The sequence below is a fragment of the Octopus sinensis genome, linkage group LG5 (genome assembly GCF_006345805.1).
Source record: "Octopus sinensis linkage group LG5, ASM634580v1, whole genome shotgun sequence".
NCBI lineage: Eukaryota > Metazoa > Mollusca > Cephalopoda > Octopoda > Octopodidae > Octopus > Octopus sinensis.
Window position 1 is genome coordinate 65,226,175 of NC_043001.1, and position 16,239 is coordinate 65,242,413.

Genomic DNA, 16,239 nt, shown 5'->3' on the forward strand with positions numbered 1-16,239 from the left:
ATTTACTAATTTAATTTATTCATTTTATTGTCTTAAGGAGTTGTCGTTATTATTCATACATTGACTGACTACAGGTCAAATCTTATAAGATCATTTACAAGGTGTTAGGGGATTGTCTATCATAATGAAGATAATCATATTACCACCGAGGGAATAGCCTTATTTATTTAATTATGAAATAGAATTATGGGGCTACAGTAACTAATTATAATTTATTAGAGTTATGCTATTTAAATTAGATTAAGTTAGGAATTAAAATTAAATATTACAATTAAGATTTAAAATTAAGAATTTAAAAATTGTGAGTTTGAAATTAAATAAAGCCTCAATTAAGTAGCGAATAAGTACTATTCATTCCCTGTTCTCAAAAAACTGATGCAGATATAAGGAAAAAGATAAAGATAACTGTAATGTGAGAACTCTTAGTTATCTACTTAAAGCAGTGCTATACTAGTAGAAATCAAGTTATATCTATCTATCTAGTTATGAATATTCCAATCATTTAATATTTTAAAGTCTTCAATTTAGCGTGGACACAAACTTGACCTAGTTCGATATGGTTATTCAATAAGTTTCTATGCTTACTATGCCTTAGAATTTCGTACGTCTCCATGGAGCATAGTTGACAACCAACCCTACTATTTTTATACGGAATTGCTCTCCTAACTATTTCCCAATTAAGGGTATAATTTTTGTTATTATTTTTGAGTTCCCAGATTTTGTTTGAAAGTGTGGTGGTACCAGCTTTATGACGTAATTTAAAAGTCGAGATGTGATTTCTAACTCTGGCTAAAAATTAATTGTACAGCCAATGTAAAAATATTTGTTATTCTCCGTGGATATGGTACATTTATAGATTACATTATTTTCCCTACATAGACCAGGTGCCGGGCATTTTGATTTTATTCTACACTTACATACAGGAGGAACAACTTCAGGCCTTGGATTATTCCTGGGTAGATGTTTAAGGTTCCTATTATTTTGATTATCATTTCTATAGTTGGTGCTGATATCTAAAGTATTGTTATTATTTATTGATCCTTCCGTTTCATCATTTAGGTGTAAAGTCCTACCAAGATTTCTTATATTATTCGTAATGTTATTATTATTGTTAGTCTTTTTATCCAACTGTATATTATTGTTATAGATATCACTGATATTTTCATTCTCCTTATTTTCTCCATTAGCCTTATTTCTATTATTTCTATTATTAACAATATTACTTCTATTAATATCGGCATTGTTATTATTACTATTAATGTTAATGTTATTAGTCATTCTGTGGTTACTAATTTCACCTATGTTTTGATAGTTCCTATTGCTGTTTTTATTGTTGGTAGTATTATTGTTATTGCTATTGGTATTCATTCTGATATTATTATTTTTATTTCTATCTTTCCTGGCTAGTTTAATGTTGTTATTATTAATTTTAGCTATTAAAGTGGACATATTTGGGAGGGTTGAATAAGAAATCCTAACTGTTTTCCTAGAAATAATTCTATGATATCTATGAGAGATAGGGAATTTTTTTCCAGAATCACTTTGAATTTGTTCTGTATATCCGATTGTATCGCACAGTTGAAAGGAATATTCAGCCATAATATATCTTTTTTATAAAATTTAGGGTTCGTAGAATTACTACTATTCATCTCACCGGAGTTATTGTATTTATTACCATTATTTTTATTTTTATTTGTGTGCATCTTAGGTTTATCTACTTCAATCTTATCCGAGTTACCTATGTTCTGGTCAATGCTTCTATTTGAATTGTTGGGCCTGTACTCTAGATTAGCGTTTACCGTTAATTTAATTCTACTTTTATTTCGGGCTTGGTCTTTTTTGCTGCTTACGTGATTACTGATAACTTCATTATTAGGAATACTTGAGTTCTCCTTATCAACGAATGTAATCTTTTGGTTGTATCCAGCCTTAGTTAACGCCGCATTATAATGCTCAGAATGGGAGTTAAATATATCCTTATTGGATGATAATTTTGAAATTCTTAATGAATATTTCTTACTAAAGATTCTATTATATTTGGGGGATGATTTGATAATTTATTTACGTAATTCGTGACTTCGCCTTCCTTTCTAAATGGGTAATGTAGCTTGGAGTTAAGGTCTAGGGTAATATCTAGGAAATTAGCTATTTTAGTGCCCGGTTCATACGTTATACTGAGGTTGAAATCCTTAAAGAACTTATTAATTTTCTTTCTAATCCTTTCTATAACAGATTTATTATTACTAGGGATAACAAACAGAGCATCATCCCTATATAGACCCCCCTGTATTTCTGGGATATCCTTGCTTATGCATTTTAATAGATATGCGCCTACTAGGTTGGTTACCTCAGCCGAATCACTGGAACCCATTGGTATATCAAAAAAATTTGGTGTATCTGCTCTAGTCCATAATTTATCTTCAAATTCAATAAATGTCTTCCTAGCTAGTAGCACAATATTGATTTCTTCTCTAGTTATGAGGGAGCGATTCATGGCAAATATTAGTGATTTGTTGAGTAAGATAGGGGAATGCTAGAGTAATAACTATTAATATCGAACTGAATAAAAGACAGACTACTAGTATTAGTTAGAGAGTTAAACCATTTTAGAACTTCGTCGGTACTTAGCCATAGGTTAAGGGGAAAGAGGGGTTATTTGGGGTAGAACAGTATCCAGGATAGATTTACTAAGTCGGCCAATGTCTGACTTAGTTGGACAGATCAGCCTTACTGAAGGGTTATCCAAGAAGTCCTTTTTGTGGTCTTTAAGGTTGATCCTGGGCTCACAGGGTTTAAGTGGCTCCGTTCTATCTGTTAATTTATTTCTCATGCTCCATCTCTTTCATTTCCATGTTTACTTTTTTCAAATTGTTCTTAGTTGTAATTTTATAAGGAGTTTAGTTCTTTCCTATTAATTTGCTATAATATCGTAATCACTCTATACATATTACCCGTTTTATTCTGCTGGTCTAGGATTCCATGTTTGCACCGGTTGAATGAATAAAGTTCCTAAGGTGTCTAAGTGAGGGTTATATCTTACGTGTTCATTGAAGCTAATATCATCTATAAGATTCAGCAAGTCTTTCTCAAAGTTCTCCAGGAATGGGTCTCTGAGGTGGGCTTTTTCTACTTTTAAAAATTCTTCTAAAATTCTTTTTTCGTATTCATTTCCTGAGGTTTCTTCTTCTGTTTACATCAAAAATGGTACGTTTTCCACCTGATTCTTCTAATGAAATCGTTAATCCTATGAATGAGAGCCAATTATATTCATCTATACTATGCAAGGGATGTCTTTAGGGGAGAATCAATGTTATTACTTTTTCCATTCTTGTTGCAAATTAAGTTGAAAAACATACAACTGTATGGGAATATATTCAAAGAGCAATAAAGATTCATTTAATTTAAAAAAATTTATCTTGAATATGGTACCTAACTTAGATGCCCAAAAAAACTTTACTGATTTAACAATACAGTAATGTGGGGTGATTTAAGCGAGAAAGAAGCAACAATAGAATGGATAGGTTTTTAGTACGATCGTTTCATAAAGGACAGGTTTTATTAAAAGTTGCAAAGATTACAGCATATAAACGATTCCCGTAGAATCAGCTAAAATACATTTAAGTTCTCTAGACATCCTAGTGTTTGAGGCTAACTCATGAAGTGATGGAGATAATAAAACAGATTTTAGTTTCATTAAACAAAGTTCTTTAAAGATGATGTACAGTCTTATCCAGAATTTTTAAAAACTTTTGATAGCATCACAGAGAAGGTGACCTAATCCATATAATTTCCATAGTAATGATGAGATTATATCTCACAGAAACAAATTTATCCTTGTTAATTACAACGAGGTGGGTCTCATTCCGCTTAATTAGCATTACAGAGAGGGTGAATTAATCCTTTGTATATATGCACAGATTCCAATGGTGTAGATGAAAAAAGTAAACATGGAAAGGAAAGAGATCATGGAGAAACTAAATTTAACAGATAGAACGGAGCCACTTAAACCCTGTGAGCCCAGGATCAACCTTAAAGACCACAAAAAGGACTTCTTGGATAACCCTTCAGTAAGGCTGATCTGTCCAACTAAGTCAGACATTGGCCGACTTAGTAAATCTATCCTGGATACTGTTCTACCCCAAATAACCCCTCTTCTCCCCTTAAACCTATGGCTAAGTACCGACGAAGTTCTAAAATGGTTTAACTCTCTAACTAATACTAGTAGTCTGTCTTTTATTCAGTTCGATATTAATAGTTTACTCTAGCATTTCCCCTATCTTACTCAACAATCACTAATATTTGCCATGAATCGCTCCCTCATAACTAGAGAAGAAATCAATATTGTGCTACTAGCTAGGAAGACATTTATTGAATTTGAAGATAATTATGGACTAGAGACAGATACACCAAATTTTTTTGATATACCAATGGGTTCCAGTGATTCGGCTGAGGTAACCAACCTAGTAGGCGCATATCTATTAAAATGCATAAGCAAGGATATCCCAGAAATACAGGGGGGTCTATATAGGGATGATGCTCTGTTGTTATCCCTAGTAATAATAAATCTGTTATAGAAAGGATTAGAAAGAAAATTAATAAGTTCTTTAAGGATTTCAACCTCAGTATAACGTATGAACCGGGCACTAAAATAGCTAATTTCCTAGATATTACCCTAGACCTTAACTCCAAGCTACATTACCCATTTAGAAAGGAAGGCGAAGTCACGAATTACGTAAATAAATTATCAAATCATCCCCCAAATATAATAGAATCTTTAGTAAGAAATATTCATTAAGAATTTCAAAATTATCATCCAATAAGGATATATTTAACTCCCATTCTGAGCATTATAATGCGGCGTAACTAAGGCTGGATACAACCAAAAGATTACATTCGTTGATAAGGAGAACTCAAGTATTCCTAATAATGAAGTTATCAGTAATCACGTAAGCAGCAAAAAAGACCAAGCCCGAAATAAAAGTAGAATTAAATTAACGGTAAACGCTAATCTAGAGTACAGGCCCAACAATTCAAATAGAAGCATTGACCAGAACATAGGTAACTCGGATAAGATTGAAGTAGATAAACCTAAGATGCACACAAATAAAATAAAAATAATGGTAATAAATACAATAACTCCGGTGAGATGAATAGTAGTAATTCTACGAACCCTAAATTTTATAAAAAGATATATTATGGCTGAATATTCCTTTCAACTGTGCGATACAATCGGATATACAGAACAAATTCAAAGTGATTCTGGAAAAAAATTCCCCTATCTCTCATAGATATCATAGAATTATTTCTAGGAAAACAGTTAGGATTTCTTATTCAACCCTCCCAAATATGTCCACTTTAATAGCTAAAATTAATAATAACAACATTAAACTAGCCAGGAAAGATAGAAATAAAAATAATAATATCAGAATGAATACCAATAGCAATAACAATAATACTACCAACAATAAAACAGCAATAGGAACTATCAAAACATAGGTGAAATTAGTAACCACAGAATGACTAATAACATTAACATTAATAGTAATAATAACAATGCCGATATTAATAGAAGTAATATTGTTAATAATAGAAATAATAGAAATAAGGCTAATGGAGAAAATAAGGAGAATGAAAATATCAGTGATATCTATAACAATAATATACAGTTGGATAAAAAGACTAACAATAATAATAACATTACGAATAATATAAGAAATCTTGGTAGGACTTTACACCTAAATGATGAAACGGAAGGATCAATAATAATAACAATACTTTAGATATCAGCACCAACTATAGAAATGATAATCAAAATAATAGGAACCTTAAACATCTACCCAGGAATAATCCAAGGCCTGAAGTTGTTCCTCCTGTATGTATGTAGAATAAAATCAAAATGCCCGGCACCTGGTCTATGTAGGGAAAATAATGTAATCTATAAATGTACCATATCCACGGAGAATAACAAATATTTTTACATTGGCTGTACAATTAATTTTTTAGCCAGAGTTAGAAATCACATCTCGACTTTTAAATTACGTCATAAAGCTGGTACCACCACACTTTCAAACAAAATCTGGGAACTCAAAAATAATAACAAAAATTATACCCTTAATTGGGAAATAGTTAGGAGAGCAATTCCGTATAAAAATAGTAGGGTTGGTTGTCAACTATGCTCCATGGAGACGTACGAAATTCTAAGGCATAGTAAGCATAGAAACTTATTGAATAACCATATCGAACTAGGTCAAGTTTGTGTCCACGCTAAATTGAAGACTTTAAAATATTTTAAATGATTGGAATATTCATAACTAGATAGATAGATATAACTTGATTTCTACTAGTATAGCACTGCTTTAAGTAGATAACTAAGAGTTCTCACATTACAGTTATCTTTATCTTTTTCCTTATCTGCATCAGTTTTTTGAGAACAGGGAAATGAATAGTACTTATTCGCTACTTAATTGAGGCTTTATTTAATTTCAAACTCACAATTTTTAAATTCTTAATTTTAAATCTTAATTGTAATATTTAATTTTAATTCCTAACTTAATCTAATTTAAATAGCATAACTCTAATAAATTATAATTAGTTACTGTAGCCCCATAATTCTATTTCATAATTAAATAAATAAGGCTATTCCCTCGGTGGTAATATGATTATCTTCATTATGATAGACAATCCCCTAACACCTTGTAAATGATCTTATAAGATTTGACCTGTAGTCAGTCAATGTATGAATAATAACGACAACTCCTTAAGACAATAAAATGAAATAAATTAAATTAGTAAATTTTAATGACTTTTTGATAAGATTATACTTAGATTTTCCTAATGTATTTTCTGGTGATTTTAGCATCTGACCCCTTAACCCCTGACTGTGTTATCTCTTTAGATTCTCTTTAAACTCATAGCTGATTTCAACAGCAATAAATTAACGGTTTACTGGTCAAAGAATAATATTCCCCTCTAGTTCCTAGATGCCTGTTGATTAAAACCAGACTTACAGTCTACTAGCTCTTCTGTATAACTAGAACCCTCTTCTTTTTCTTTTTTTCCCTTCTTTCCCTATTTCTTTCTCTTCTCTTTTTTCTTTTTCTTTTCTTCTTCTTATTCTCTGTTTCCTTTTCTCTTCTCTTTTAGTCCCCCTTTCCCCCCCCTTTTTGCTCCCTCCTCCATTACTTTCTCTCTTTTCTTCTATTCCCTTCTCTATTCTTGGCCGATCTAGTAAGCCTTCAGCCTTTAAGAGTTAAATAGCTACAGCCTCTTGTGAATAGCAGTAATGTGATTAATATGGCAAACCCTAATCATATAACAAGGATTGATACCTACCTCATTGTGTTCAACCATTGTAAAATTTATCGCCTGTGAATATGAAATTCATCTCCATTTCTCTGGAAATTTACATCTACACCATTGGAATCTGTGCATATATACAAAGGATTAATTCACCCTCTCTGTAATGCTAATAAGCAGGAATTGAGACCCACCTCGTTGTAATTAACAATGGATAAATTTGTCTTCTGTGAGTATATAATCCCTCATCATATCTATGGAAATTCATATGGATTAGGTCACCTTCTCTGTGATGCTATCAAAACTTTTTTAAAATTCTGTGATAAGACTGTACATCATCTTTAAAGAACTTTAATGAACTTTAGAAATCTGTTTAATTATCTACATTACTTCATGAGTATAGCCTCAAACACTAGGATGTCTAGAGAACTTACATGTATTTTAGCTGATGAGTACGGGACTCGTTTATATGCTGTAATCTTTGCAACTTTTAATAAAACCTGTCCTTGTATGAAACGATCGTACTAAAAACCATCCATTCTTGTTGCTTCTTCTCGCTTATATATATATATATATATATATATATATATATATACATATACACGCATATACTACATAAGCAAAGTGTATATACTATTTGCATGTGTAAAATACATGAATAAACACAATTAAACAATAGGTTCAAGTAGATATACCATGTCATATACATACATTATATATATATATATATATATATATATATATATCATACATACATTGGAACATATAAACACGTCTATGCTTATGAACAGATAAATAATAATCAATTATCAATATTATATTATTGTTATTATTATTATTATTATTATTATTATTAACATTATTATTATTATTATGTTTATCAATAATAACAATATTATTATATTTATAGTAATCTTCACTAGACCATACATATTATAATAGATTCTAACATATCAAAAAATTACGATACAAGATTATTCATACACATATATATATATATATATATATATATATATATATTTACAAATATACATGCATGTAAACATATAAAACATACAGTTAGAATATGGTTATCAGTATATACATCCTCGTAATACAAACAAATTCAATTGTTATATCCAAATGAATAGTTTTTCTTTTCGTCAAAGTTGAAGTTAAGCTACAATATTTATGCTTTATGTTTCAAAAGAGTTTCAAAACAGAGTTTCAAAATTATCAGGGGTTAGGGAGCGGTTATTTTAAATCATAAGGTATTTCTAATTGGGTAATTCATTTGAACTTATCCGCTTGATAATAGAAGGTCTGATTATTAAATAAATAAATCGTATTAGTCTTTCGTATTAACAACGTATATCTTTAAATTAACTCAGATATTAAACACAAACAAAGGGTTCCTACAACAATCTACACGGTTGTAAGTGAAGACACGAATATATATTTACAAAAATAAACCATATATAACTCCGACCATATTTTATACAATCGAAATGCATGTATACACAAACATACATGCACCCACATGTATCCACATACTTTCACAAAACGTCACATTACACACATACACAGTCCTACCTACAATCCACATACACATATACACATACAAACATACATATGTAGTGATCCTACAACGGCGCGCGCTCGCGCACCGTCCATTTGTATTTCGCGCGTGTTGGTGCCTTTACCAAGGCAGTGAGAGGAAGGGCCCTCTCGCGCATGCGCGAACCACTGGAAGCACGACCCGCTTGCCTACGTAGCAGTTAGCGAGGCAAGGGGCCGTAGAACGTTTGACCACTAGCAGCAGCAAGCGGCGACTTGGGACCCAGCGATTGAAGGCGGCGGTCAGGCATATTTTCTCTCCGTTCGAACTAGCTTCTAGCAGTCCTTACCAAAAGGGGCTTTAACCAAATTGTTGCAGACCAACATCGTCTCCATTGTTCGACGCCATCTTGAATCCGTTTCTGTTTTTGGCCACCACAAACAGTTGTAGAAGGAGCCTCTTTCTTATTCTACAGCCATGATGACGGACGCCATCATCTATTCGATGCCTTTTCTCCACCTTCGTCATCATCATCGTCGTTTTTCTACTTCACGTCGTCGCTATCTTCGTCGCCATCATCACTAAGAACGATGTTGTCCCAAGTCCACTACAGTCGCCTTCCACCACCAACGTCGCCTTTCACCACCGTTGACCTCCACAACATGTACATAGCAACTCGCGGAACTTTAGCGTGCACGCTGTTTTGTGCATATGCACACCAAGGATAAACAGCACCGTCTATCTACGAGATTCTTCTGTTCCAGTTAACCTGTCACAGCATTGAAGCCACAACCGCTACACGATATGTGTTCAATCGGCATCTGCATTTGTGATTTCAACATTTCTGTTACAGAACGAAATGCTATTGTACATCAGGCTATTACAGACTGGTAAATTAATTCTTGTCTGGAATAGCCCGAGAGACATTTTTTTTTATGCGCTGTATTTTTTGTATTTTGCTCGCATTCACCTTGTATGTATTTCTGTCGCACACACGTACAGACACATAAATGTTCTCTCTCACATACATACGTCACACATGCTTTTCTCGCTTGTTTTTTTTTTCCATGCTGAATTTGCCTTTTGTGGACACCCCTCATTTCTATAGACCCTAGGTCGGTCACGTATACATAGAGAGGGTTGTTTGTCCATTATAACGCGCCAGCATGTCATACCTTTGTTCCTATACGAACGAAGCATATAATCGCTTAACCACTGGCATATTCATTTGCTGTTTTTCGGTCTGGCAAGCACCATTGTATTTCATGCGTTTTTTGCTTCGCACGTGTACTTGCCTTGTTTTTGCAACACGTGCGTTAGCCTAATTCTTTTCCCGACTCATAGGATGTCGGATGTTCACATGCGCTGCGCCATGTTTAGGCGTAATTATTTTTCCCTGTTAGACCACTGTTGGTCACGTAATTAACAGAAAATTATCTGTGTCGCGCATCACACCAGCATGTTTGCACTTTTGCCTTTTGTGTTACTAGCGAGCTTCTGTCAATTCCATTTCCTCTCCTGCAGCAATTGATTTAACTGCTATTTTGCAGGATCAACCACCTTTAGAGAAGTTGGATTTAATTTCGCCTAGGTTCATTAACTGTGAGTTTTGCATTCCCTCCGCTTCCTACAGCGGAAGGCTCTATACTTTGTGACGTATACACTTTCATGCATGCACTCTTGATTTTTGCTCATTGAGTATTTTTTCTCTTTTTCCTTTAGTAAGTTTCTTGTGTATGTTATAAATTTTGCCATTATATTATTGTGTGCTATTTGGTTATCTGGTGTCCACCTTGAGTTTTGCAGTCACTACAATAAGTTTCCTTTCGTGCGTACGCACTGGAGGGGAGCCTGTAGTGATCCTACAACGGCGCGCGCTCGCGCACCGTCCATTTGTATTTCGCGTGTGTTGGTGCCTTTACCAAGGCAGTGAGAGGAAGGGCCCTCTCGCGCATGCGCGAACCACCGGAAGCACGACCCGCTTGCCTACGTAGCAGTTAGCGAGGCAAGGGGCCGTAGAACGTTTGACCACTAGCAGCAGCAAGCGGCGACTTGGGACCCAGCGATTGAAGGCGGCGGTCAGGCATATTTTCTCTCCGTTCGAACTAGCTTCTAGCAGTCCTTACCAAAAGGGGCTTTAACCAAATTGTTGCAGACCAACATCGTCTCCATTGTTCGACGCCATCTTGAATCCGTTTCTGTTTTTGGGCTGAATATTGTAAATATTACAATCTATTAACTTTCAGCCTTGCGCGCCCAGAACCAGGGACATCAGATAACACACTTATTGTTATTGTTTACCAAGAAAGAGAATAAAGTAGTTATATGTATATTTTACGTCTGCGTCTTGTTGTTTCTGACTAGTGGAATTCTGGATTATTAAAGCAACGGCTAGTGAGAGTGATTGCTTTGTGCACCCCAAAAGTGCACGAAGATATTCACATCACTCACTAAGTTCGTTTCACATACATACATACACACACATATACCCAAACACACATATACATACATATACATTCCTACATCAACATATACAAATACTTACAAAATTAACTCTGTAAATAGGTTTAGGTCTACAATTAAACAAATAAGCTATATATGAGTTAAATAAATATATACCTAACATTTTTATTAAATAAGTAAACAAAACGAAAATTTATCCATATCCACAAGCATACTAGTAAAGACACATTCAATTCTCTATATGTACCACTATTCGACAAACACACATATCTATACATAACCACACATAACACAAATTTACACATACACACACATACACATGCATATATAAATATACCCATACATCCACATGCATAAACTATTACCTACATATATTATAATATATTCTTCCACATATTATTATAAATATATACATACATACATACATACACACACACACACACACACACCACACACACACACATATATATATATTCTCCAAGAGTCCTTATATACATACATTTACATACAAATATACATATTCAGATACATATTTACATATTACCCCACTCATACAGATACACAGCCACACACACACACATATATATATATGCACGCACATATTCACATACACATGCATATACATATATCCATATGTATATCTATATACATACATATACACACACATGCAAGGGTAAATATATACAACTGTACATATTTGTATGTACAGATAACCACACATGTAATTATATATCCTAATTTAAATATATAAAAACCCATATCTACATAAGTACAAGCTAGACTAAATGCATATATATATATATATATATATATATATATATATATATATATATATATACATACATGTACATACATACACACATATCCATATATACATACATATACATACACATGCATACATACATACACACACATATACATACCATCACATACACATATATACACGATGATCCATCAAAGAACAATAATTGAAAACCTACACATACATGTACATATATATGCATAAAAATACATAAATAAATCTACATATACAAAACGATGTAGGAGTGAAGAGAAGTAGGAGTCGGAGAGGAGGTTAGATGAAAGGGGGGGAGAGTTGAGCCCAAATGGCGTAAAAGAGCGAAGAGAGAAGATTAATCCCTGTTCACGGCGCAAGCGGGAGTTCGGATGGCTTCTGTGCAAGGACAATCCGAACACAGACAGGTGTTGCAAGGAGTGACCGGTTGAGCGGAAATGGCGTGAGACTGGAGTGTCATTGCCGAGGCGGATGACTCCGAGGTGTTCCACGAACCGGTCAGCCAAGCGGCGTCCCGTTTGTCCGATGTACAGGGAATGGCAGAGAGAGCAGGAGGTGCAATAGATGATATTGCTTGAGGTGCAGGTGAAGGAGTCGATGATACGATAGGGTCGATGATGGGTGCCGGTGAGGAGAGTGGTGTTGGAGAGGTAAGGGCAAGTGCGACAGCTTGGGCGGGAGCAGGGGAACGAGCCAGGTTGGGAGGTAGGGTTGGGGAAGAAGCTGTGGACCAAGAGGTCTCCTAGGTTTTGGGCTCGTTTGAAGGAGGGGAGGGGTCGGTTAGGGAAGATGTGTGAAGTGGACGGGTCGGACTGGAGATGCCACGTTTATACATACATGCATACAAACAGACAGACAAGTGTACGTACATACATACACATACACACGTACGTACATACATACATAGGCACACGCGCACACACATACATACATGCAACAAAATCTCAAATAGACAAACAAATGTGCCCTTTATAACAGTCACTGAAAAGGTTGCAAGAAAAACAACAACAGAGCTTTGGCAAAAGAAAAAAAAATCGGATATTTAATAAATGAATGGAATTGAACCAGTGTGGTAATTATATTGGCATGATGACTCTTCCAACAAAATTTGTTTCAACGCACGAATTCAAATAAAGAATATTGCAAACTAGACACAAAAACGAAACACACACACCCACACATTTATATATGTACGTTTGTGTATGTGTGTGTGTGCGTATGTGTGTGTGCGTGCGTGTGTGTGTCTATGTATGTATGTATGTATGTATGAGTCCGAGGAAGTTATATGATGTTGCACAAGCACTCGGCTCTGAACGTAATGCTTTTTATGGCAGAAACAGCTGTAAGCTAATGAAAAAGATAATGTAACACCTGTTCTTTTGTTATTCAGTGACATATATACACACAAACATACATACAAACACATATGTAATATACTATGTATATATATATATATATATATATTATATATATATATATAATATATATATATATACATATATAAAATTAGAAAAAACCCACCTTTTATCAATTCAAAATGAACAATTAAATTACACCATCTAGAAAATTACATATAATAGAAATATTAAAATAACAATAAAATGTCAATGATTAAGTAGATTGCAAAAAATAATAATAAAAACGTATATAATTGGTAGAATAACGTTATTATTATTTTTTAGCAATTTACTTAATCATTGACATTTTATTGTTATTTTAATTTTAATATTTCTATTATATGTAATTTTCTAGATGGTGTAATTCATTTTGAATTGATAAAAGGTGTTTTTTTTCAAATTTTTATATATATATATATATTATATTGTGTGAAATTTGAATAAGTATTTCTAAATTGAAGTTTTTGCTTGTAAGTTCTGGATTTTATTCCCTCAAATAATAATTATATATATATATATATATATATATATATATATATACACGTATATATATATATATATATGTATATACACACACACACACACACACGTATAATTACCTCTTACCTATGAACGAATCTGCTGGAATTAGCAGCGAACAAAGACCTGAAATCTTTATCAAATCGCACTCAGCCCCGCTCCTTTTTAAGGATACATTCGACAGTGTAGTCCTTAAGATGAGCATGGCTGGAGCGTCTTTGATCCTAAGTGACATGATGCTTAACAGCTGTTCCTTTAACTTACAAGTGATGCTGGTGTCTTTACAGATCGAAATGAAATACAACTGGGATTCGAAATCTACTTAATCACGCTCTCTTACGCCTCTATATAATGTTTGAAAGGTTACAGTCTGTCTGTGTTTCTTTCAATAGGGAAGTGGTTGTAACTGAAGATTTTCTTTGGCAATTTCACCGAGACTCGAAGCTGGTTCGTAGCCTCGACACACCTGTCGTGACCATGTCATCTTTTAGTTTATCTATGACTAAAATGTATCATTCACCCCGAGGGTGGATTCAACTGTAATTTCCAGCAGGTCCAGCGACCCTATACTCTGGATCCGTCATTTAATGTTGAGCATACCTTTTCTTGTATAGGGTCACCACAACATGATACTCCAAGCACGACAGCTCAGTCATTATTTCGGACTTGATATATCTACTACTTTGAAGATAGTAAGGCTATGATCTGACGGAGATTTAACTTGTATTACTAGCATGTTGAGCGACCATCTAGAAACTCCTTCATTAGTTCAAGGCTGTTCAGTTTCAGTCCCCAATTGTAACTGTTTCACCCAATTTTGCACTTATAATGTTTGTAGAGGGGCATGATCATCACAGTTTCTGTCACTGCCCATTAAACGTGTTTACACAATCATGATATCTCCACAAAGGGGCGATATATTTCCCAAGTTGTATTAAAAACTCAATTTCTGCCAACTTTGAACTGTCATCATCAAAACAAAAGTTCATCTATATCAAATTCGATACTGGGACACCCAGTCTATGTACTGTAAAAGTGTCGTTTAATATAAATAAAAATTATCAATTAGAGGAAATATCTGGAATTAAATCACATTTATCTAAATGAATTATTTAAAACAATACAATAGGCTTTTAAAGAATATTTTCTCTTTTTTTTTACCGAACGTAAATAAGCGAACTTGTATCAAAATGTAAACTCAAATGAAACAGAGAATAGCTCTTTAGTAGTAGTGGAGGTGGTGGTGGTGGTGACCTTTTAGTACTAGGTCTAGCAGGGTAGTTAGTTTTAAATGTTGTCCCTAAATTAGTGGTTGTCCAGCAACGACTTGTTTACTTCTAGTAAAATATAATTAATCAGTTGTGACTTCCTGGTTTGAATATTCCCTCTAGACCAATCTAAAATTACCCAAATTTCCCAACTTTAATTCCAAATAATCAGATTCGTAATCAAAATTCAGAGTTGCATCGATACACCAAAATTGAAAGCAATCTGAGCAAAATTAAAGGGGGTTCATTTTGTGAATAAGACTGACTAGATCCGATATCTGCAAAGGAGATCAAGGGGTTCGTCATCCCGATTGACTTAAGGAATTGGGGAAAGGATTACATAAGCAAAAATATGAGTGGAAGAACTAAAATGGGATCTCATCTAGGCCGTACGCACACTCCTCTTATACAACATAAACTAATTTATAATTGCCAATGTGTGAGTTGGACAATAAACAGAAGTAAAATCACTTTAGTTTTGTCACTTTTAAAATGATAAAGAACGGAATCTCACCTATTTCGTTGAAATATGCCGCAGTTAACGGGGTACACCCGAGTAATAGACAAGAGGTACAGAAAACACAAGTGAATATATCCATTTCGTATGGAAAATGTTTAAGAAATAAGGAAATGACGGTAACGTTCTTATCAATGTTTTTTACTTTACTACTTATATACCTTTGTACTACATAATTGTGCAATATATGTGTATGGAAGTGGGTGCGTGAGAAAGTGCGCAAATACACTCACGGTTTTATTTCAGGCACGCAAGGTCAGTAAAATTATTGTTATCGGATTCGTCTAATGTCAAAAGAAAATTTTTTTCTTATGATACTAGGAGTACACGAATGTAAAACATACATGTCAATATATCAAAATATATTTATTAGTACATATATTATGCGTGTCTATTAATTCTTAATATCTATCTATTTATTTCCAACTGCATCTTCGATTAGAAAC

The 16,239-nt window shown here is 33.8% G+C and overlaps 1 protein-coding gene across 1 annotated transcript in view; it reads right to left on the minus strand.

Annotated features, from left to right (window-relative positions):
* Positions 1 to 15,955, minus strand: part of LOC115212171 — an 81,857-nt gene extending 65,902 nt beyond the window's left edge. The window contains exon 1 of the mRNA XM_029781010.2: positions 15,791 to 15,955. Coding sequence (XP_029636870.1) covers positions 15,791 to 15,875 — 85 coding nt within the window. The 5' untranslated portion in view covers positions 15,876 to 15,955. The remainder of the gene's footprint in view (positions 1 to 15,790) is intronic.
* Between the last annotated feature and the right edge of the window lie 284 nt (positions 15,956 to 16,239).